Genomic DNA, 25,754 nt, shown 5'->3' on the forward strand with positions numbered 1-25,754 from the left:
ACTGAAAACCCAACACTGGGCAATAAGAGCAACTTTCCATGCAAACCACTCCGGGTATTCCACCCTGTCCCCTCTGTCCTTTCCAACGTGGATCTTATTTACATTATCTACATGTCCAGCAGCCCTCCCTGCAGGAGTCAGACCCCTCCTGGGGAGCCAGAGCATCCCTTGTGTTTGTACATCTCCAGAGACAGCTCCTTCCTCCCGGCCCAGGTCTGGCCGCTGGGCTGGGGCGGTGGGATGGCACACACGGACTTGGATCGGTTCTCCTTCACCTCCCGAACCTTCTCCGTGTTCCCCACTGTGGGAAGAGGAAAACCACGAGAAACACCATGAGAAACACCACGAGAAACACCACAAGAAACACCACGAGAAACACCACGAGAAACACCCTTCTTTGTGGTTCAGCAGGAACACTGAGGTGGCCATGTGCTGTTCCCCTCCACTTCCCAATTATAAAACAGGAGACAAAGATCAGTGTTTCCATGGAAGAAAAAGCCAAAAAAGGTAATTTAAACCCAGGTTTACAATTCAAAATACACAAGGTCTTTGGATCAATATCATCATTCTTTTGTCAGTCCACATCTGCAGCTTTGCAGAGCAAAAATTCACATTGGTGGCTTCCTTAAACCAGCTCTGGAAAACGCAGGTGTACTGCTGGAGCACCTGGAATGTGCTGTTGTTGTATTATGGGATTACAATCTCCTCCTGTTCTGACACCACTGTATGTCAGGGGCCATGGTGCTCATGTTTTCCTTGGGTGGAAATTTACCCAGAAATAATGTTTTTTATCACTTTTCTCTGCTTATAGTAATGGTATATATTCAGGAATGTGCTTCCTGAAGTATTCCTGGTAAACTGTGGACTAAAACAGCTACATCCCAGGTTGAGTGAGGCAACCTGACCTAGTTGGAGATGTTCCTGCTTGTGGCAGAGGGGTTGGATTAGATGGCTTTGAAAGAGCCCAAACCATTCACTCCAACCTCAGGTGTGCTGAGAGGGGCACCAGGGTGGGAAGCTCTTCTTTCAGCTTTTCTTGCTCATCCATGAGGCTCATTTAAGGAGCCCCACTTTGTCGCACAACCTCCCTGGCACCTGCTGGGCCATGCCAGGGGGATGAGGGTGGGCAGGGGAGGGCAGGGAACGACCCCCAGCTCCCCAACTTACCCGTGAAGGAGCGGCAGAGCCTGGCCTGCGGGGCGGCCTCGCCCTGCGCCGAGCACGAGTCCTCCTTCTGGGACTGAGGGAGAGAAGGGCTTTAGTGCCTTGTGAAATCTGTTCACTCCTGCCCCACAAACCAATCGTCTGCAATCCCTAAGGATTCCACTCCCGTTCGTTTCACTTTTGCCATGTAAAAATAAACAACAACAACAAAAAGAAGTCTATTGCTAAAAATAGACTGAAGAGACGGCAGGAAGCATTTGCAGATGCTGATTTACTACAACAGAGAATCATGGAATGGCCTGGATTGGAAGGGACTTTAGAGATCATCCCATTCCAATCCCTCTGCTGTGGGTGGGGACACGTCTCACAGGACCAAGTTGCTCCATCCAAACTGGCCTAAAATCCTTCCAGGAATGGGGCATTCACAGCTTCTCTGAATAGCACTTCAAGCTCTTTATGGAGTATCAATAATCTAGAAATAAAACCAAGCTAGTGTCAGAGGCTTAAAGAATTAAGATTGTACAATACAGCAATTATGTTTTGAGTTCTGGAAGAGGTCTGAGCTCCCCAGGAATGGTTCAGCAGAGAGGATGGGAAAGAGCAGCCCTGGAGCTGGGAGAATGGGGCAGGGAGTGCAGAAGGCAAAGCTGTCCCCAGGATATGGATGTTTCTCACCTTGGCTGTTCCCCACGTTGGCTGCAGGCCAAGGAGGCAGGTAACGAGCTGGCACTAACGAGCTCCCTGTCCTTTCACTCCAGTGCTAATCTCCACCCTCCAGGACAAAAAAATAGGAATGAAAAAAATAAAAATCAGGTAGCACAATGCCGCCTGGATTGTTCGGTGCCTCTGTATACTGGGAATAAGTCTCTCACGCAGCTGTGATTTGGCACCTCTGTCCAGAAACCCAGACTGCCAAAATAACTCTGGACACCTCCCAGCCTGGTTTTCTGTTTTGTTTCAGTTGGTTCTCCTCCCTCCCCTAACGAGGACCGCTGCCCTCCATCCCTTGTTCTCACTTTTATTGACCATTTTAATAACAATGCCTCCCCGGCTCGGGCAGCAGTGCCCGGCTCCCTGGAAAGCCATTCCCAGGGGCACTGAAGGATTCTCAGAGCATGCTCCATGAAAGGGCTCTGACATAATTACCAAAGGCACCGTGTCATTTACCCACATGGCTCACAGGCAGCTCCAAATAAGCTCCTTCTGGGGGAGTGCACTCCTGTTTTGGCAGGAGAAAAGAGGACCAAGTTGCCTGGCTACAGGTGCAAAGATTTTCTGGGTGCTCCGTGGTAAATTAAAGCTGCCCTGCATCTCAGAATCTGTCCTGCCAGCTCAGGCTGGGCTGGATCCCTGCCTAAAATAAGGCAAGCCCCAAAAGCAGCTGGTGCTGGAAGCCAGCAGTGATGCACAGCTCCAGGAAGCAGCAGCCTTCGGCAGGAATTTTGTCCTTAGGCGGAGGAAGGCGAACTTTCTGCTGGAAATAGATAGTCTTGGAGTTAATCCCCTGGGCTGTGGTTCAGAGCTGAAGTCACCTCATTCTCCTGCCAAGGTCCTTCTGCCTGGTGTAAATCATTTAACCTGCTCTGGAAGAAGGAAGACTGTTCTTTTCTTGCAGCTTTTCCCTGTTTGCTCTCCAAACTCTCCTTGGAGGAGGCTCCAAGAGCCCCCTCTCCATGATGTGAAAGCACCTGAAGTGCAGGAGAACCCTAAGGCACCTAAAGCCACCTAAAGCCACCCAGGAGAGGTGACTCAGAGCCACAGAACAGTCTGGGGTGGAAAGGGCTTCAAAGATCATCCCTGCCCAATCCCAGCCCCTCCTGGCCACAGAGCTGTGTCCATCCCGGGGAGGGCACTGCCTTCTCCTCGGGGGGAGATGGATTGTCCAGCAGCCAAGATGAACTTGGCTCCTTCCCAGCCTGGGGAAGCCACCAGCCCAAACGAGGATGTTCTCCCACACATCCCTGATTGTGTTTGGGGGGAAAAGACCAACCAGCCCCTAATAAAATATGAGTTTCACTGAGCTACAGCTTCATATTTAACAGCAAAGCTCTCAGCAGCTTCACTAAAACAGAAAAACAGACACTCTCCAAACAGAAAAAACAGGGTTTCTACTGAACCAAAGGGATTTTTTAATTATTCCCTCAGCTCCTAGCGCTCAAGGTAACACCAAGGCTTTTTTTCCAAGACTGGCAGTGGAATTACTGGAGTTTCACCAGCACCACAGGGGTTCCAGTGGCCCTTTGCTGGAAGTTTATTTCCCATCCCTGGATTCCCAGTTGGGGTTGCAAATACAGTTGTAATGCTTCCATCTCGTGGTGAGATTTAGAATAGAAAAACGTGGGCCACAACAGCATCCAGGTTTTTCTTGCTGACTCAAAACCTGGAAGGCCAAACCCTTCCCCATGGGACTACAAAAGATGGAATATCTGACAATCAGAAAAATCTCTAACACTATTGACATTGTTCATTAATAGCTCTTTTTAATCAGGAAAATACCATTTTCTTTTCAATTTGGCATGGAAGAAACATGAGTAGCTGCTTTTTCCCCAAAATCTGGTAAGTATTGAGCTGCTTATAATAAGCTAAAATCTACTTTTTAGCACAGTGTTCCTTCTTTCTGCTGACAAATTCTGCAATCTGTCCTCCTACAGCATGAAGTAACAGCATTCACCCACCCTCCTTAATATTATATAATATTATATATATATAATATTAATATGGGGCTCTGTTAGAGCATTATCCCATCACTTTGGGGCATCATTTGATTTCTATTCACAGTAAATGAGGTAATTTTAAGTAAAATCTTAGAAATCAGCAGAAAAGCTGCTGGTGACACAAAACAGGTCTGGCTTGTCCTTTTGGACACTGAGGGATGGTTCCTGGTTAAAGCCACCCTTACAGGTGTCACTGGGATCAGTCCCCAGTATTTACTATCATCTCCCAGGCTGGGCAGCACATCCTGATCTTGTGGAAGGTGTCTCTGCCCATGGCAGAGGCTTGGAACGGGATGATCTTTAAGGTCCCTTCCAACCCAAACTATTCTGGGATGTACATCTGCGTCCCTTGGCCTGGCACAGAGCCAAGGTGGCTGCAGTGAAGGGGTGTGAGCAGTACCAGTAAGCGGCTCCAGTGACACAACAGTCGGTGTGCAGCATCAAATTGGCATTTTCCAAAATGCACAGGGCATTTCCCACCCTCAGAGGGCATTTTTCATCATCCACGAGTCAGTACAGACACAGAGTAAATCCTACTGCTTTTGCAATTCCCCAAAAACCATTCTGCTCCCCCAAAGCCCAGCTGCAAGCACTCAAAGGAACAGGAGAAACAGCTTTCCCAAAGCTCCTGAATTTCCCACCAAATGCAGCAGAGAAGGGGAAAGCAGGAGCACAAGGGTTAACAATCAAATATCCTTAAAGTAGAGAACGTCGTGCTCAAAATCAGCCGGAGTTTGATGTTGCTCTTTTGAAGTTTAATTATACCAAATGTTCTACAGGAACATGCCATGTTCTTGCCTATCTGTTCTGAATTGTAAGCACCAATCAGCATGTAAATGATCAAATTAAATCTTTTAAGTTGTTTGCAAGAGCCAGAACACCTTTCTGGGAAGGAAGGGCTGAGCACCAGTGGTGTTTGGTGCAGTGCTGCTGCTCTCGGTGGGCTCCTCCATGATTGGCACTTCCACAAGGAAATTGGAGTGGAAAAAAGTCCACAGCACTCCCAAGTTCTTGTGCTGTCATGGAAAATTACTATCTAAATAGGGAAGGGAAATTTATTTCTTTCTAAAAGGTCATTTTGTTCTCATCAGTGATGGAGCTTGGCTGCTTAGATTAGGGATCACAGCTCACACTTGGACAGTGCTGCAGCTCAAGCCATCAAAACCTAAAATTTGGAGAAGTGAGTGAAATTTAGGGATAGCTCAGCAATTACTGCAAGCACCAACCCTGCCAGAGCTCAAAGAGTGTTTGGACAACACTTTCAGGCACAGGGTGGGATTCTTGAGGATGTTCTGTGCAGGGCCACGAGTTGGCTCAGTGATCCTTATGGATCCCTTCCAATTCTGGATGTTCTGTGATTCTGCACTGCTGCTGACCTGGGCATTTGGGAGCAAAATATGACAAGGGTTAAATGCTTTAGCTCTAAAGAGTTACAGAGGATGGGAGGAACTGAAAAAGCCAAGCCTGCTCCTCATGCATCATTCCTGGAAACCTTTCTTTTCCATAGCTAAATGTTGGCCCAGCTTCTCTCACCAAAGAGCAAGTCTTTACCAGGCACAGACATTGCATTAACCCTGTTTCTCCTCTGATTCAGAATGTAAACCAACACAGAGCTATCCAAGCAGTAAACTGGAAATTTTTTTGTTTCTTACAGGCATCTGGTAAGCAAAATTCCCTCTATTTTACTTCTTTCAAGCCTACCCAGAACAAGATGTGTTTTAAAACAAAGAACTTGCCCCCAGAATCATCATAAGAAAGATTACAAAAATGCTTCTGTCCTTTCAAAAGAGTTAGGAGGAAAAAAACACTGAGCAGTTTCAAATATTTACACTCTGGATCACTGACAATGGGGGGAGACAAATTCCTGTCTTCAATGAAATCTCCCAGAAAAGAAAACATGGGAAAGCCAGACCTCAGGATCTGCAAAGCGAAGGCCAGTCAGTGACATTTGCTCAGTAAAGAACTTTGCCAGCACGGCTGGAAGTCTCTGTTCACAGAGCACTGAACGGGGCTGTGCTCAGGATGGATCCTTGCTTTGCCAGGAGCTGGGCTGGAGAGTTTTCCCCTTGGTATTTTTTTCTATTCATTGGAATGCGATTTGGGACCGAGACCTTTTTTTTTTTTTAAGTTAAAATAACAAGATTTATCTTTTGAAGGAACCACCATCAGCAATAAGAAGGTTGTGAAAGCAATCTGTGCCTGGTCCTGCTGGCCAGGGCTCCCTCTCACCTCCTTCCTGGAGCTGCAGGAGTCGCTCCCGCCCATCTCCACCAGCAGGTTCTTGTGCCGCAGGATCAGGAGCTCCTTGGCCCGCTCCGTGGGCTCGCTGTCCCCGGGCAGGGTGTGCCTGTTGTACGCCGGGCCCTGCAGGGACACACGGGGCTGCTGGACACGGGAGCATCCCTGTCCTCCTCGGGATCCTCCTCCCCTGCAGCCAGCCCGCCCAGCCACGGGCAGACGCTGGTGGAGGAGAGGTGGGGATGGGAAGAGCCACGGAAGGGGATGGCACTCCAAATTCTGGGGGTTTTTTTATGTGAAGTCACCCAAGAAATCCCTGAATGACAAGACTGAGTTACACCTGGCATCCAGGTGACAGAATGAGTGCGGTGACTCTGCTCAAGGTGCCTTCACAGCTTCAGCCTCCGATGTTCTGTATTAACCCCACCTTCCCACAGAAATCATGCAGACAACGGGAACCATAAATCCTCCTTCAAAAGCCACCACCCAGCCATGCTGAAATCTCCCACTAACACCAGTGGGAGCTGGGATAATGCTGTCTCTACCAGGGGTTAGGCTGGATTAATGCAGGACTAAGCTCAAACTGGAGCTGTGCCTTCATCTTCATCCCTCCACCATGTCCACAGGTTTCTTCCCAGCCTTATCCCATTGTTTCCCTCAGCTCAGCAAAGGGACAGGAGGGGGAGGCTGATCCCTCTGTGCTGGGCTGCCCACACCAGCCCCACCCGTAAGGACTCCGTATTTTATGTGCAATCCGTAAAACAAAGGCTTAGGTGGATTTTAAGGCTTAGTCTCCCTACAAACAGCAATTCCAGGTGCTGTGTGAAACCCCAGACATGGTCCATGACTCTGTAAACAGCAAGTGTGGTTTATGCCCTTTAACCACCTGGTACCAGTTCCATGGCAAAACTGCTGGGTGGATTTAAAAACTCTGCAGATTAATTCCTGCTCACAACTCTCATCCATGGGGGGAAAATGTACCATGAGGGTAACCCCATCTCTGCTCTGCCCTAGAGATGCTGCTGGATCTGCTAACCCAGTGCTTGAAGTTCCACGTGCTCCTCCTTTCTCCTTTTCCCTGCTAGGTACCGATGCCGAAAATATTCCATGAAATTATAGGCTGACTGGGTGAACCTTTCAAAAGCTGTCAGGCAGCAAACAGAAATGTGCCACTGACTTGGAAACTGGATCTGGCTCCACACAGCCAACTATTCTCTCCTCACAAAGAGACATCCTGGGTAATTATGGAAATATTCATAACATCTGCTCAGGCTGTTCGGATAACCGAGGAAATTTGTGTTATTGGACACTTAAAATATGGATGGAGGGAAAAGTTGTACCGTCCTCCTGATCCGGTACAGGTTCCTCGCCAATATTTCCTGCATGTTGTCCAGGACATCAGGATTTGGAGTGTCCTCCAATTTTTGGTCTGTTATGACAGTCCTGTCGCTGCTGCTGCAAAGAAAAGCAGAACACCTTATTTTGGAAGATGCACAAGAAATACATCCCCAAATCTCAGTGCCCCTTTGGGATCCCACCACAGCCAACATGGCCAAGAGCTCATCTCTGCAGATGGAGCTCACGGCAAAGCAGGAATTTAGCATTTGCATCAGAGCTGGGCTGTCCCTGGTGGATAAAAGAGCCATGGGGAGCTGTGGCAGAGCAGAACCATCTGTGAGGTCTGAAGTGGCCATTCAGAACATTTAACAGTGCAAACCCATCCAGAAATGGGCAGGAGCCTCTTCCTCAGAGCACCATTTCCCTGTGACTCGTGGGCATACAGGTGACCCTCCATGTGCCACCACCAGTGCTGGCTGGTGCTCATCTACCCCATCATTTTTAGCCCCCAGGTGCTGAGCTGGAGCTGGTGTTTGCTCACAGGAAGGAGGGGTGGGCCAGGCCGTGGCCCAGCTGCCCAGCCTGGGCCAGCTCGATGGCGTGTTTGCGCTCCAGCTTCTCGTAGAGCAGCACGATGCTGGACTTGGGCTGGTCGTACTCCCTGAGCAGGATCTTCTGCAGGTATTTGCTGTTGAAATATTCCAGTCTGTTGGAGAACAAAATGAGATGGGTTTAGCCTCTCCCCTGACTCCCCAGCACCAACAGACCCGAGCAAGGCAGCAGGGTCATAGCCCACCACTGCCCCATATTCCATTAAATTCCATTATATCCCATTAACTCCTCCTCAGAAATCAATGGTCCAAGAGGTCAGTCCCTAATTATTTCTACATTACAGTACATGAGTCAAAATATTAAAACTTCACTAATTACAATAAAAACTCCCCAAAAGTGCCAGATATATCATGAACTCTTCTAGAAGTGCTGCATCTGCAGTAGCCACAGATTTCAACACTTCCAGATTCCCTCCTGAGCCATTTCCTCTTCTTTTCTGCTCAAATCGTTGAATAATTTAGGTTGGAAAAGACCTCTGAGATCATCAATCTCTCTAAGATCTGCTCACAAGGAGCAGGATGCTCCTCAGCAGCAGTGTCTCCCATACCCTCTAGTGGCATTTCCAAGCATGGGCATTCCTAAAAAATCTCTACCAGCTGCATCTGTGTCTGGACCACCAAGGAATTAAACCTGGTAGATAGTCTTTTTTGTATATTTTATGGTATTTGTATTTTTTTTTTTAATCCTGATGCAATTTTTCAAATTTTAAAATGTACAAACTCCTAGAATTTAATGAAAATGGAACATTTTGCTACAGAAATCTGTAGAGATCCTCTGTTATTTCAGCCCACAACAAGCAGTGCTGCAAACTCAGCTCTTTCATGTTAAATGTGCACAGCCTGGGACAGGCTGTGTGTCATGTCCATGGCACTTCCAGAGGATTTCTTTGGGCCAGAAGGGACAAACACAATAGCAGAGGAGAAAGGATCTTTTTAGGGTGATGCAAAAGAGGTGTCTGCAAGCAGGGAACTGCCCTGAAAACCTGGTGTCCCCTTGGACAAGGAAAAGCTGCCCCTCTGTCACCTCCCTTGTGCCATGAGGATGAACAAGACCCACCTGCCCACAACGCAAACTTTGGGAATAGAAACCAACCTCCTTTTTTTCCTACACATGTACACAGTTGTATTTTGGTAAATCCTTACTTGTCTTTCCAGTAATACTGTCCCCAGTGTCCAGATATATCTTCAATGCCAGCCAGCAAATGATCCAGGAACTAAAGAGGAGAGAGGATTTTGCTCTACGCCGGTTGCATACGTGATGAACCCAGCCAGCAAACAGCAACAGCCACACACACAGCAGGGGATGCTTCCAGCTGGGGATATGGAGCTGGGAAACAAGGAGAAAAGGCACTGGGATAATCTTCATCCACTCATCCATTGGTGCTGGAGTACAATGAGTGGGTTGCTTTCAGGTGTGGGCAAGCAGAGAATAAATGCTGAGGCCATGAATCTGCTCTCTGTGATAGGCACAGGAGGGCTGATGGCTCCCATGTTCTGCCCTCTGGGCCTTGACCAGCAGGAAAGGCTCATTTTGGGGTTTTTGAGGACAATTTGTCTCAGGAAATCAGTATCTTCAGGATATAAATGTAGGTAACACATATATGTTAATCTTCAATAATAAATACTGCCTTCCCCCCAGATACGTCCCACTAAATAAAATCATCATATCATTCTTTAGATAAATACAGTATTATTGTTTAAAATTATATAAAAAATACCAGCCTGGTTGTGTTTTCCACCTCAAAGTTAAATGCCTGTAATTTCCCAAATTGCTTTCCCTCCTACTGGCATCTCTAAACTGGGAGAGGTCTCTGCTCTGCTGCCCTCCACACTCAGGCACCGATGACCCTGGAACTTTCCACAGCTCTACATTTTTTTTAAAACTATCATTTTGGGGGAGTCAGAGACAGAAAAGTTTAGAGCAGCTGGCTCAGCCCTGCAGCCTGGTGTGGGTTTAGTGCCCTCACATGGCTGTTGGCAGCTGTGTGTTCCACAAACATTACATTGGAGGGAAGCACTGACGTGTCCCATCCCTGGGAGTGTCCCAGGACAGGGCTTGGAGCAATTCAGGATAAGGGAAGGTATCCCTGCCCATGGCAAAGAGTGGAATGAGATGAGTTTTAAGATCCAACCCAAACTATTCTGATTATTTGGAATTACACTCACACACTCTGATCACTCCTACGAGCAAGAATATCCCAACTATCCAGATGGCAAAATAAATTTGAGGAAGAAAGCTGCTTCTAGCTTCTGCATCCCTGAATTCCAACTATCTGCATTTTTACCTTCTCAACTTAATTGGTGCATGGCCATTTTCAGCTCACACCTCCTAATAAACACGTTTCTGAGATGATTTACCATTCACACCCTAACAAAAGAACAAAGTCTTCTCTGTTCACAACTGGAAAAAGCTCCTCAGCCTCCTGAGCTGTTGTGTTAACCTCAGACAAAGCCCTGCAGTCCAACCCCATTGTGAGGATGCCAAACACGTTTTACAAATGTCCTCAGCCCCAATGGCTTTATTGCTAAAGAAACAATGACAATAATATTGCTGAAGGAGCCATACCCACAGAAACGTGGCTAGGATTGAACAATTAGATTCAGAAATATATTAATTTTCCATTGGATGCAAATGCAAAGGCTCAGCTGAGTGGGAGAGCAGCTGATCTCATGGAGCTGAGCCTCTCCCTGAAGTCCTCTGTGGCTACAAATACCAACATTTGGGTGGTGAGAACAAGGGGAATGAAATCTCACCTTTGAGTTATGGATGTAGAATCACAGAATGGTTTGGGTTGGATGGGACCTTACATCTCATCTCATTCCAGACCCTGCCATGAGCAGGGACACCTTCCACTGTCCCAGGTGGCTCCAATCCCCATCAAACCTGGCCTTGAATAATTCCAGGGATGATGCACTTCTGAGGTTCCCTCCAATTTAGCCCAAATCTTATCCTCTCTTTCCTCATTTTTTTGCAAAAATATCCCAACCAGCAGTGGTGATGAGACTAGAGAGGACATGGAAGTTCCTACTCCTGAAAGCAAGCAAGACTCATTTTCTTTCTTTCTCTTGTTCCAGAGACCAGAGAAATATGAGTTAGGTTAGCTTAAAGTTTTGGGCAATAAATAATCTTTTTCTCTCGTGTTTGTTCATTACCTTATATCAGCCTGACTGGTGGCTACTCTTCCAATGCAAAAAAAATTCCATGGTTAGGAAGCTGAACAGGACTTCCAACATGGAAAGGGGCTGACCTGCAGAGGATTTGGGAAAACTGCAGATCTGCAGGGTCCCTGGAGACATGCACATTCCAGGAGATATCAGAAAGCTCTGGCCATGTGTTGACAGATGCTCCACTTACCCGAATGTGGATCTGCTCTCCCACGGTGGGAGCACTCTCCCTTTTCCTCTTGACAGCCAGCAGGTCAACGAGGGGACGGATGGTCATTCCCTGCAGAGTAACCACCCACACAGAAATCAGCCTGTCCTCACACCCCATTTTCTGCACTGGCGTGGGGCTGAGCCACAGCAACCCTGCTCTGGTGTTCCAGCAGCCTCCCTCACCTGCCCTGCTTTCCTGGCAAGGTAAAACCTGCAAAGCTCCAACAGGACCAGAAATTGTTCTCCCAGGTGTGGCCCAAACACTTTGTTTGCTCCTGGTTGGAACCTGTCAAGGGGAACTCACAGAGAGGCTTCAGGATGGGGGAAGAAACCTCTGCGTGCCTCCTCCGGCCTCTCCGAGACCACAAAAAGCCAACCAATAATTCCAAGGTCAAGCCTGTGGTTTGCTGTCGCTCGTGGCCTCCCAGATGGAAAGGGGCTTGAAACAATCCAAGTTCAAATGCCTGAAATGGGGATAATCCTTGAGATTTCTCAGCACGGAGCCTCCGCCAGCAATTGTCTGCCCACTCCTTAAGCACTGTGTGTCACACACCATTACTCCAGTGATCTCTGATGGCCAGCCAGTGGCTAAGTTTCCTAATCAAAGCATCCACCTGGTGGGAAGGGTCAAGGAAAAGTTTTAATATCCTTTAAGCCTCGTGAGAGAACTAAAATGCTGCTGTGGTTGTGCTTCTTAGTCCGGCTTCTACATTAAATGACTTTTCTAGTGATGGAGTAGTTGATGTTTATGACTTCTGAATGTCACAAATGCTGGCACGGAGGAGAGTTGAACACATTTTTAATTGCAGAAACAATTAATGTGTCATTTTAATAGCTAATAGCAATAAAAAATGTGTCGCTATTCAGAGTCAATAACACAGAACTCACAAATTCCAGAATAACAAATTTACAAAAATTAAGCAGAGACTGTGCAATCTGGCCTCTTGCCTTCCTGGATTATCAGCTGCAGTTGTTTCCATTTTAAAGCAGCATTTGGGACTGTTATGGGAATCCCACGTGTCATTCCAGGCCACACATCATTTCACAGCACACCTGCAGGTCCCCTGTGCTGCTCCTCCACCCACCAGGGATAACTCATCCCAGGGAGTGTCTGACAGCTCCATCACAGCTCACACAATGTTTTCCACCTCCAGAAATCCAGTGGGACAGTGCAGGCATCAAAAAACCTCCCCCCTCCCCAATTTGCTCAGAATTTCATGGCAGAGGTCAGGGGCCAGTAAGTTGAGAGAGTGAACTTCCAACAGTATTTGATTTTAAAACCACACCAAGAAGCTGAACAATGAGGGGAGGTTGTGACATTCCAGACAAGCCCAGAGAGCTCCCTGGAGAACTTCCTGGTCTACGTGGCACATATCCAGCCTGCTTGGAAGCTTGAGGAATTGACAATGGCTCAGTCAACCTTCTCAAAATGATTAACCAGGCTTGTTGTGGGAAGAGCCTTATGCAACTGGGTTAGGAAGGCCAAAAGAGAGGAGTTTCCTGGCTTGTGGAATGCACTGACAGAGGCACGGGTGGCTGAGCCCAAGAGCTCAAGGGGTGTTCATTCCTCTGTGGCACAAGCATTTCCAGCCAGCAGGGGCAAGATTTCCAAGGGAATCATAAGATTTCGAGGGTTTGAGCTCTGACAAGGTGGCCCAAACCAGCCTAAAAGACTCCAAATCACCTCTGCCTTGGTTTCTGTCCTGTTTAACACAGACACTCCCCAACAAGCCTATATTGAGATCACTGGGAATATAGAGAAAACATTTTGCATCAAACAAGAACAAAAATGTCCACTATGCACAGAAGTTGTTTCACAGCCAATACTTCTCTTGCCCTTTCCACACACAGTGACCACGAAAGACACTGGGATGGTAAAAATAATATTTCCTCCCCAATAACACATCCATCGATGTGTCTGGCAGCAGCACCACAAACTTGATTTGCAAAGCCAGGTATTTGAAGGTCCTGTTACATTTTTCTGTGCTGAGCTCCAGCAATATCTTTCTGCCTCAGGCTTTAAGTAATTTTCCTGGTTTTTCCCTCCCCTGTTGTCGTGGTGGCCCCGGCCCTGCAGACACAATGCTCCTGCATGGCTGAAGGTCAGGGACACGGGGACCCTGCTTAACTCTCACCCTTTTGCACGGGATGACATCACCAGCTGAGCTTTGAGGTTACACAAAAGCCCTTTTCCTGGCCCCAGGAAGGATTTCCCGAAGCCTGGAGCTGCTGCCTCAGAACAACTTTTGTGTGAGGCTCAAGAGCGGCTCTGCGTGAGCGGACGTGCCTGCGGACTGGGGCTTTTCAATTTCTCACCCACATTTGCATCTTAAAACTTGTCAAGCTCCACCTAAGCACATCCCCCCGCCGGTCTGGCCCCTGCTCTCTCCTTTCAGGCTGAAGCTTTGCCCAGTCCCACTGCCCTGCGGCTCCCAGCTCCGATCCCATCGGCACAGCACACTCTGATCCATCCTCCGCCACTTCTCCAGCTCAGGATGAGGATTTAGGTGGACGTGGGGAAGCAAAATCAACCCAACCCTCCACATTGTCCCAGTGCTCGACACCCACCTGAGGGGTTCAGTCAGGAAAAGCAGGAGGAATTGGCTCTGAGGGTGATGCTCAGCCACGGAGCCACTCGGCAGCTGCCACCATGAGCCACCATCTCCCAAAGGCCCAGAAACTCCTCTGCACCTGGTCAGCAGCTCCACATGGACCTCATGTCCTTGACCAGGAGCTCTCAGGGAGTTTTTCTACATGAGATCTTTCCCAAGCGTCCACACCCCACTCACTTCAGTCCTGTGGAGACCACTCTTTGCTTTTTGGGATAAACAATGGGTGGACATCAGCCTTGCTCACTCCAGAACCAGACAACCCCAACTTTGCCACCACACCCTCCTTCAAATGTGGCTGTGTTTGCCAGATGAACTAAGAGCTGTATTTTAGAGAAGCCTTTAGAGACTTGTTGCTGGTCAGAGAAGAGCAGGGAGACACCCAAGACCCTGAGATCCCGCAGAAAGCTGCAGGAATGGTTTTACCACTAGATGTCACAGCAATGCTGAGAGCTGCTGCTCCTCCTGGGCCCTGGAGCACCACAATTCCTTAAAACTCAGTGCTGGAGCAGCAGAACTTACAGCCCCAGCACGAGGGAGAGGAACCTTCTCCCCCAGACTCCTGGAGGGGACCTAACCCCGAGTGTGTGCCCAATACTGGTTTTACCTGCACGAACACGGTGAAGAGGATGACAACAGTTGTTGCTGCAATGAAGAGCTTTTTCCTGTGGAAGTCAGGCAGCAGGAAAACCAAAGAGAAGCAAATGGCCCCTCGGAGCCCCCCATAGGCAATGATGAACTGGTCCTTACTGGTGATGGTGTTCACGTGAAATCTGTTCACAAATAATGTCAGCACAAGAACCCCTGAAAAGCAGGAAGGCAGATTGAGGCACATCAGTCAAATAGAACAATTAGAGAAAACTCACAATCTTATATTTTCCAGTAAAACACCATGGAATTGGTAAACACCAACTACAAGGAACTAGCCAGGGCACAAGGGTGGTATATTCCCAATATGCCACTGGAGAACTTTTCTTCCAGTCAGGTTGAAATTTGCTTTGTCCAGATAAAATTTAATCCTCGACGTATTTCTAATTTGAGAGATTACAGATATTGACTGCCTACAGTCCTGAAATATGAATTTATTTATTTTAATTGGTGATAACAAATGACTAAATTGCTGAGGTTACAAATGCTTTTGAGGCAGATCAATAGCAACAATTTAGCCGCAAATTGCCCTCCTATTTGCCAAAGTTTCCAAGCAGTAGCTTGGATAAGTAGCTATATTCCACTGTGTTAATGTTATTTCTTTCCCTCAGATTTATACTGTACAAATTGAAGGCCACGTGAGGTGACACAGCCATTGCTGTGATTTACAGCCATTTGCAAATGCACAAACAGATGCAGAAAGGTACAAAAAGTCAGGCCTTAAATCAGTAGGCCGTGATTTTAATCCCAATGGATGTGATAAACATCCCATTTCCCAAAGATTAACAGCCATTTTGAGAACTGATGGCACTGCCTGTCACTGACTTTTGGTAGGAATTAGCTGGAGCCACAGCACTGTTGCTTTTCTAGAGGGTGTTTGTAAAAGAAATAAAAACAGTGCATTTATTATGTACATATCAAACATCTACCCACACACCTCCAGCTAAAAATAGCTGAACTTTTACTGTACATTGGAGGAGTGTGAAGAAAACAAAAAGCTGGGGATGTTTGGGAATAGGGAACTCAGTTAACTGAGTTAACTTGTGGCACCTTCCTCATCTCTGGAGCTCCACAGAACTGGTGCCCAGACCAGTAGACAGGAAGCATTTGGGTGTCAAGGTTCTTTGCAACTTAAAAAATAAATAAAACAAAGCTTCCCTCAGATCACATCCACCCTTATTCTACAGCTCAGGCAGTGCCGATGATTTAAAGGAACAAAATTTACTTGAGCTGATATCCTGGCCTTTGCCTTAATTTAATCCTTCCTCATAAATTATTATTAGGATTCCCTAAACTAATTCAAGGCCAGTTTGCTCCAAGAGATGACATATAATTAATCATTCTGAGCAGAATGTATTTTCTCCTGCAGATACCTTGGGAAAGAGCAGGAGGAAATCTCCCCAGGGCTTGGATATCAGCAGAGCCCCAGTGCTGCCATGCAAGGGCTCTACTTTCCTTTTTAGATTATCTTCCTCATAGCAAAGGAATTCCCCAGGTTTCAGCAGAATCATTTCTCAAACATTTAAAGCACTGAGAGTGTTCTATGAAGGACAGGGGCACAGATTACACACCAATCCCAGCCCACCTGAAAATCCCCAATTCCTGTAAGGAAATGTGAGGGCACCTCCCTTTTCTGGAGCAGTGACTTAGGCACCTCCAGAATCCTAGAATCCTGGAATTGTTAAGATTGGAAAAGCCCTCCAAGATCATCAGGTCCAACCATTCCTCCATCATTGCCAAGGCCACCACTAACCCATGTCCCCAAGTGCCACACTCACACATTTGTTGAACACTTCCAGGGCTGTTGTCTCCACACTGTTTTGGCCAACCCATTCCAATGTTTGGCAACCCTTTAATGAAGAAGTTTTCCCTACTATCCAATTATTAATTAGTTATTAATTAATCCAGAGCTGCTGGATGGCTCTGGGCAGGCCAAGGTTTAATCTCAACCACCATCTCCAAGGCAGGAGTTTCCCAGCCTGGCTTGGTGCAGCCTCTTCCCAGTTCTCACACTCCCAGCTCCAGCAGGAACACCCTGTTCAAGACCACTCAGACAATCTCCAGCCCTGGTTTGTGAGTTTTATTTAATTCCAGGGAGATTTTGACTGGAAAAGGGTAGCTGCAGCCTGAGCCCTTTCCTAATAATGCGCTGCATAATTTAAGCTGCTCTCAGATGGGCTGTGCTTAGGGAGGATTTTTGGGGTGCTTTGAAGCATTGCTATGTTCTTATATCTTGCAATGAAGAATTTTTGAACTAAAAAAAAAAATCAAACTCACTTAGAACGCCTTTCATCTGAGCAAATAATTTAAGAGAAACCACCACTTAATGGAAATAAAGCACTTGAATGTACAAAAAACTGACTAATGAGCACATTTCCAAGTACGGTGCACAGTTATTAAAACAAACTTTGGCATGTCCTAACAGCTAATAAACCCCATTCTGCTCTGCCTTGCTAATCATGGCCTAACCTATTTAAACAATTTCTTGAAGTGTCTGTCAAATTCGAGTTCACTGCTTGACTTACGGGTTTGTAAACATAAATCCTGTTGAACATTTTTAAGCTCTCAAATTCTTTGCCAAAAATGTGTGCTGTTATTTTCACAAATATTGTTAAGACATAAAAATATCCATAACTGAGGCACTCTGCACTCATTAGGTGCCAAACACTGTAAGATGAATGGAGGTCCAGCCTCTCCCAGCATGGAATCAGCACAAGATGCAACTGAGGAGAATGGAAATACAGCACATCTGTATTTTTCTGGTAATTTCCAATGCATGAAAATGGGATCCCAGAGAATCCTGGAGCCAGGACTTGGTTTTTCATGGTAATTGTGGCTAAAGAAACTGCAGAGGGCAGTTAGCAGGAGAGTATTTTCCTGCTCTGCTCCTCATTATCACCAAGCCTTGGTCTCTTCATTGCTGTGAGGTTGGTCCCACACCCTGACAGGTTTTCCGGGGATGCTGTAGACTCTCCATCCATGGAGATAACCAAAATCTGGCACAGTCTTGCCTGCCCCTGCTCGGGTTGGAGCAGATGATCTCCACAAGCCCTTGCTAACCTCAGCAATTCCCCAATTCTGCCACTCTCAACCCTGACCTGAAATTCTTGAGTAGCAGCAGGAGCATCCTCACAAGTTTAGGTCCCAAATTTTATCTACCAGCTACTGGAATGTTCCTCCAGCTTCCCAGTGAAGGATGCTGCTGTACATCAGATTGTTATGAATTAAATCCCTTAAATTCAGAGGATTTTCATGGATCTCTCACTCCAAGATATGTATCTACAAATTCCCTCCTGTTGGGAGAATACCAAGGGACTAAAAACCACTGAAATGGAAGAGGAGATCGTGGCAATGAAGGAGGGTAAAGGAAGATCATGGCAAAAAAAGGGACATTGATAAAATAGATCTCATGAGAGCTTCTGTCCAGCACCAGTGAATGCACAGAGCAGGAAACTGCAGCAAAATGCAAGATGTGGAATTAAGTGAGATGGAGGAGCAGGAAGCATTGGCTGGGATGTCCAGTCCAGTTCTAGCATTCCCATTTGGAATGATCACACTGCAGAGCGAGCAGGAAAGGATGATGGAGGGGCAGAGCACCCTCTCATCAAATGGAATCTCATTCCTCACTTCCATAAACAATAACATACATGAAAAACCAAGATCTACAACTTCCCCTACCAAGTGCCCTCCAAACGAGACAGAAGATAACCGTGAAGCAAATGTAGGGCCAGTTCCACTCGTGGTTTTCTCCGATGGTGGACACTCCGAGGAAGATGAAGATGAGGGTGTCGCTCACGCTGCTCCACATCTTCATGAAGTACTTGACTGTGGTGTGGGACTTGAGGGAGATGTTGGCCTCCACGTAACGCTTCATGCCCATGGCACAGGAAATGATGCTGAGGAAGTGAAAAATAAACAACAGAAAATAAATATGTCTGAAATATGAAAAGAAAAATATGTTTTTCTACTTTAACACAGAAAATCAAACATCAGTTATAAAAAAAGTGGGTTTCATCAAGTTTTGGATGTTTGCAGATATTTCACCGAGGGCTGATTTACTTCCTACCTCAGGCCAAGAGCATCAGGACCACTAGGACAATAAAATACTTCATAGGTTGCCCAAACTACCCAAATCTGGATTTTAACAGAGGAACAATTCATCACCTGTTGCATTTTATCACAGCACAAAGCAACACCTCCAACTAACACCCAACTCCTCCCATCTCTCCACACCGTTTCCAGCTCTTTAACTCTGCCAAACTCTGACCTTGCAATTGCCTGGCAATTTTTCATGGATAATTGGTTCTTCAAGTTCCAGGGAACATGGCATTAGCCTAATTCATCAGCTTTTCAAATCAATGTATTTTCAGGCCAGCAATCCTAAGAGGTCAAAAATCAATACATTTTCAGGCCAGCAATCCTAGGAGGTCAAAACAATTGAGCGCTCAAAATGCTGAAGATCCATTTTTTATATTTTAATCTGGACCAAACGATTTCTGTTCAAAATATTGCAGCAGGAATACAAAAATATTCCAAGATCTTAAATTTCCAAGATCTGACTTCCAGTGCCTCTTGGTAAGGCCATCCATATTTTTATTGCACTGAAAACAATATCCACAGGGAACATCACAGTTGTTGGATCACAGAAAAGTTAACAGAGGAGCAGATCCTTGGCTGGTCCCTGGCTCTGGGTGTGACCAGGACAGGTAAGTGACCTAAACAAAGGTGTTGAGAGAGGTGGTGGCTCCCCCAGAACTATCAACTAAGAGATGCTCAGAGAACTGCCAGGCAATTACAGCTTTGCACTGAAAATACCCTGTTTAACCCCAGAATTTCACTAACATTCCCCATTATTTTGAAGACACAAACATTTGGGTCTGTTTGAATTTAAAACTGGGCTTTAGGGAGAGGATTTGTGGCAAAAGCAGAGGATAGGAAAGGTCAGAATTGGGAAAGTCACAATGCTTTTGCTGAGGAATGGGATCCTCTGTTATCCAGCAGCAGGAGACCAAGATTCAAATCCCTTTTTCACCAAATATTTGAGTTCACATCTTTCCTCTCCTAAGAAAATGTACCAGTACTTAAAAATATTCTAATACAGGTCTGGTTTGATTTATCCTTTTTAGGTCTGACCTGCTTTGCCAGAAAGAGCAACAGGGACTGAACCAAAGACTAAAAAACAAAAAAAATTCTTCCATTTCTCTGTCTGCCTCAATAAGTAGTGGGGAATGTAGTTACAGTTAAAAACTAAGAAATCCAAGTATTTATGGGCAAGTAACTTCCAGAATTGTGGTTTGGGGAAATGCTTATTGGACAATGGACATGGGATCACAGCAGGGTCACAGAAAGAGAATAAACTTTGTCTTGTCCTGGCTAAAGATGGACATTGCTACCAAGGCAAAGGGCAGGGATAAAGGAAATAAGAAATTTAAAAAATTAAACTAAAACCCATTTGTAGAACAGTTTCACAGACTGAGCTGTATTCAGATTTTTTTATATTATTTTGGTGTATGTAGAATCGATTTTTTTGGCAATCAAATTATTTTTCAAAGAAACAAACTGCCAAATGCTGCTTCTTATAATACAGTATTCCCTGGCCACAACAGAATGAATTGTTTGAACTCCAGATCTATAAGACAGGCATTTATAATTTGGCAATTAGAAGGGCACAGTGCAGGAATCAGCTGCCTTTGCCATTGTTTTGCTTCAGAAAAAAATGCATTATTCAAAAGAACAGCAAATGGGTTCCATAATGGGTACAGCAGATTGTGATTGATAGAAGGAGACACCATTAGGATTGAATGTTTTCTGCTCCACGATGATTATGCAGCATATTTATTTCACTGTTCTATCTTGCAATCCTATAAAGAGGCTTTTCCTACCTATTCCCAGAGCTGGAATTGTTTTCAGTAACACTCAAATATTGCTCCTATTAACCAGCTGAGGAAACAAAATCTGCAAGACACAGGAGTGGTTTATATCCAAAGGAACATCATTAGTTTTAAAATAGATCTCTCAGATACTTCTGTGCTGAGCTGGGAGCCCACTTCATTTTTTTATTTTCTTTTTATCTTCCTTCTCATCAGCTGCACAGTCGTTTCCACTGCAGCCACTGATGCAGGGTAGGTGCATTTTGGTGTCTTTTGGGGAATATTAAATGGTTGTGATCATCAGCACCATCTGACTCAGTTTGGGTAGGAGAACCACACTCAGTAGATTCCAGCCCACAGAATACAGGAGGGCTGGAACCCTCTGGTTTTCCTCTCCCTCTGCCTTCCAAGGTGAGATTTATTGAACATTGGGGTCTTTCTGTCTATTCCTGTCTCAGCATCTGCTCTGACAGTGAGATGTCCAACGAGGTAAGCACAAAGCTTAATTAGTCCCTTAAATCTGAAGGATCTGGCCCAAAATTATTCATTTTATTGAAAGATCTACCCAGCTAAAAGAAAATTAAATGAACTGAAATGATCTCTGACAGCTTTGGCTGAAATTGGCCAGCAGATTCCCAATGGAGACAGAGGTGTTGGTTGACACCTGAGGCCAGACATGAGCTGTGTCTGAGCTCCCAAAGCCAAGTCAGAACCTCCAAAGCAGAGTTTTCCATTAGAATCTGCTGCTCCCAAAAAGCAGGAGTATTTCAGGCTTCAGTTCCTGTCCCATCACTTGCTGCTCTGTCACACCAAGGGCTGCCAGGCAGGACATGCAGATGGGGAAGGGGATGTGAGAACAGACGCGCTGCAAACCAAGATCAAACCTTTCCAAGGAGCTGACTTAAATTCTCCTTGTAACTCTTCCCATGTTGGTTTTGACTGGGCCATGTGGAAAATTACAAAATAAGCTGAGAAACTTCTTCTGGCTCTGCCAAACCTACCAGACATCTCACTGTTGGAACATCCAGCCTTTCCAAATAAAAACCATGGAGCTCAAACAAACATTCCTCAATAACCTACATAAATCCACCATCAGCCATCGTTGTGCAATTTGGGAAACAGAGTGACACTTGGAGAGGGCCCTGCTCCTCGTCATACACAGATTTCAAAATTTTAAAGTGTTTTTGGCTATTTTTCAGTGAATATAGGCAGGAAGTTTTCCTGGAGAGAGGAGCTGCAGGGCCTCACTTACGCCACGATCCCGGAGAGGTGGAACATCTCTGCAGTGAGGTAGGACAGGTAGCTGTAGAGGAACACGAAGAGTGGCTCGATGACACGGATGTCCTTGGTGAAGCGTGTGGTGAAGGCGGCGGTGAACCCAAAACTCAGCCCCACTAAAACTCCTCCCAGCCCAACCACGAAGAATTTTCCAACTCCAGCAAAAACATCCACACTTTTGATGGTTGGCATCTCGCAGAAAGAGCGGAAGAGCTTGTAGAGCACCTTGTGGGGGGAAGGAAAGAGGGAAACAGCAGTTAACTGGATGTTCACCAGATGTGGCCATGACACCAAATACACTGCTGGGATTTCTGCCAGTGCGGCATCACCTCCTGCCCAGGAGGTCTGGCTCCCACCAGGGGACTGCTGTGGCCCTCACGGACATTTCTGTCCCCAGACACGGAGTCAAAGAGAAACCTGAAAACTTCTAAGTTCACCTGAATGCTGCCAAGGACCTCAGTGCCAGAGAATTGGACCAGGAGTCCTCTGCTAGAAGGGGTTGCTGAGGACTTTTCCCTCAACAAATCACAGAATTATTGAGGTTGAAAAAACCCTCCAAAATCATCAGGTTCAACCAATAACCCAGCACTGCCATGTTCACCACTAAACCATGTCCCTAAGTGCCACATCCACACGGTTTTTAAACACTTGCAGGTCGATTCCACTGCTTCCCTGGGCAGCCTGTGCCAATGCTTGACTGCTTTTTTCATGAAGAAATTTTCCCTGATAGCCAATCTAAGCCTCTCCTGGTGACACTTGAGACCATTTCCTCTCATCCTGCCACTTGTTCCCTGGGAGAAAAGACCAACCCCCACCTGGCTACGAACTCATTTCAAGGAGCTGCAAAGGGGAATAAATTCTTCCCTGAGCCTCTTTTTCTGCAGCTCTTCCATCCGATCACTCAGCACCATCCTCTGCAGGATAAATACCCCAGCTCAGGCGGGTCCTTACCACGGTCACGGCATCGTTGAGGAGCGATTCCCCAAAAACCAGGATGTGCAGCTTCTCGTTGACGTGGATCTCCTCAAAGACGGCCAGCACGGCCACGGGGTCCACGGCGGCGATGAGGCTGCCGAACAGGAGGTTGTGCAGCAGGGACACGTCCTGCAGCCGGAAAGCTTTCACCTGGCAGATCCCATAGAGGGAAAAGCCGATCCCAAACACGTTCCAGATGGTCCCCACCACCGCATAGAGCAGGATGGTGCCGATGTTCTCGAAAAAGGGGCGGCTGGGCATGAAGTAGCCGGCGTCCAGCACGATGGGGGGCAGGAGGTAGAGGAAAAAGATGTCACTGTCCATCACTGGTGGTGACCTATCATTTAGTCCATAGATGATTCCCCCCATGATGAGTCCCACAAATATCAACAAACAGCTTTCGGGAACGACGGAAGGCAGCTTGTTGTAGAGATGGAACCCTGCAGGGCACGGAAAGATAAAACTGGTGTTGTCTCATCAGTCCAAACCCTCTGAAAGTCCCCACACTCCCACTGCCAGCAGGTTACACCTTGGAGTAGCACAAATAAATTCACACAGTGAGGGTGAAGTTGCTCAGAAATTGGCTAGAAAATTTAAAAATTACTGAAAATACCAAACTTCCTCAAATTACTGTCTGTTCAGATCTCATTTCATCATAGCATAAAGTTAGAGAGATATATTGAGGTAATAAACAAAAAATAATAATACACATAAATAAAAAAGTATTTCGCATTATTAGTTATGTAATCTATGCAGCAGTCCATCTTCAGCACTAACAGAAATAGCAACTTCTAATTTTAAACAGAAGACAGATTCTATACATTAAAAATCACAAAAAGTCTTCCCATTAATTACAAACAGGTCCACTTTTAATAGTATTTAGTCATTAGCATTTAAAGCTAAAAAATGTACAATCAAGCCTGTCTTGTGCAATGCCCAACATAGAAAAAATCACCACAAGTACAACGTGAGTTATTAAAAAAAAAGTCATAGAAACAAATCTAATTAAAATAAGAATAATAAATTTAAAAAATCTCTGATCATTATGTCTTCGAGCATGTGACTAGAAAAAAGGGTCTCATTATGTATCATGAAACTAGTTAGAAAAAAGATCCTTTCCATTTGAAAAATTCAGATCAAACCCAATCTTACAGATTTCTCCATTCTGAGAAAAAGAAGTACAAGAAAAAATGGTGTAAAATAACTTTTATAGTAGTATTTTAACAGAATTGAAGACAATTCCTGGAGAGGAATATTATATATAATTTTCACTTTCCTGTGCCTAGTTTGTCATAGGAAAATATAAAAAGATCAGATATTTTGCATAACTTAAATCTTTTTTGGATGACCTTGCATGGAGATTTCACTTTAGCTGTGTAACACCCTGGACATGGATGGAATTATTCCTTGGCCAGACACAGGGCACTTTTCTAAGAACAACGAATCTTCATTTTAAGATGAAGATGTCAGTGGACCACCTGCACAGAGCGTGGCTGGCAAGGAAATCAAGGTGAACATACACCTTGGTGTGTCCTGCAGCTAAATCAAATCCCTCCTCCTGGAAACTCAGTATTTTTCCTCCAGACAGCAACAGCACTCCCAGGTGTGAATGTCTAGGTGGAAAGCCACCATTTCCAACCTAAAATGCAACTGGTTTTCCACCTGTGCAGTGTCTCTGGCTTCACAATGTGTGAATTCCGAGGGTTTGGCACATTACCTCAGGCTCCAAACCAGAGTGGAGACGGAGCAAAAGCCACACCACCAAGACTGAGATTCCCCGTCCCTCCTCATCCTCTCAGGAGGCCTCACCTATTTTGGCCAAGGATGCCAGCATGATCCAGAGTGTGATTTCAAAGGGGACCTGGACGTGCTGATAATCCAGAGAGAAGAAGGCGTGCTCCGAGGAGTCGTTGCCCGGGGCTTCCTCGGCGGCCCAGCTGATGTTCTCCAGGACCGCGTCCTCCAGCAGCGGCTCCTGCAGGGCTCCCACCCTGGGGGCTTGGAGGATGCAGGAGAGCCAGGAGCCAGCCAGGACAGCTGCAGCTCCGTGTCCATGGTTCTCCATGTCCCTGGAAGCCACAGCTGCTCCTGCAGTGGTTGGAAGCGCTGCTGGAGACGCCGGCGCTCGTGGGGGTGGCTGCAAAGGGAGGAGCAAATGCTCCAGCCCAGGCTGGTTTCCCTCCCTGGTCCATCAGGTTCCAGCTGGGAGAACCCACTATAGAGTGGTGCTTTTTAGTGCCACATGCTCAAACAGGAGCTTCTCATGTGGATGTTTCATTGAGGAAATGCCTCGTGTGCCCTCAGAGCAATGGCATAACTCATATTTTAACCCCAACTCTTGTTGTGTTTTGGCTCCCAGTCCCTCATAAACCTCTCTTGGAGGGAAAAAAATAACCTTCACTGCTGTTAGAACAGACAGACTTGAAAGAACAGGTCCCATAAAAAACCCCATCCCAAAACAGCTGCATCACACAGGGGTTTCTGGATTTCTGCAGTGCCCATGCGAAGAACACAACACAAACATTACTGGAAATGAATTTTCACCCAGTTTGTTGAGCTAAATACAGAGCTGCAGGAACAAAGAGCACCAGTGTGGGATATATAAGGCTCTACAATTGCTTAAAGCTTCCTATAAAAAAGATTAACAGGAAAAGTTCTCTTAATCTCTCTTGAAAAGAGCATAAAAATCTGAGTTGCTCAGAATCATTGGAAAAATGGAAAAATAAAGGTAGTTGCAACAGTGTTTAAAATATTTTAATAAAACCATGGAGAAAAAAAAATGTATTGGGTCAAACTCCTCCATTGTGAAGCTTCATTGAGGTTTATGTTTCAAGAGGCAGAAATTCAGCCCAAAGAACACTGGTAATTAAAATCCAGGGCCTGGGGCTGTTGGCAGACGGATCGATGGCCTGTTTGTTCCTTTCAGCTGCCTAA

The 25,754-nt window shown here is 46.1% G+C and overlaps 1 protein-coding gene across 1 annotated transcript; it reads right to left on the reverse strand.

Moving 5' to 3' along the window:
• Positions 1–24,927, reverse strand: LOC110474361 (sodium/hydrogen exchanger 2-like). Its single transcript, XM_085570520.1, has 12 exons — positions 24,630–24,927; positions 22,797–23,260; positions 21,820–22,070; positions 18,376–18,593; positions 14,657–14,853; positions 11,421–11,510; positions 9,209–9,279; positions 7,996–8,160; positions 7,457–7,571; positions 6,108–6,242; positions 1,168–1,240; positions 1–301 (listed from the first exon to the last, which is right to left on the reverse strand). The coding sequence occupies exons 1-12, from the start codon at positions 24,883–24,885 to the stop codon at positions 138–140; spliced, it is 2,199 nt and encodes a 732-aa protein (XP_085426646.1). The 5' UTR covers positions 24,886–24,927; the 3' UTR covers positions 1–137.
• Between the last annotated feature and the right edge of the window lie 827 nt (positions 24,928–25,754).

Source organism: Lonchura striata, chromosome 4A, assembly GCF_050655825.1.
Source record: "Lonchura striata isolate lonStrDom1 chromosome 4A, ASM5065582v1, whole genome shotgun sequence".
Classification (NCBI taxonomy): domain Eukaryota; kingdom Metazoa; phylum Chordata; class Aves; order Passeriformes; family Estrildidae; genus Lonchura; species Lonchura striata.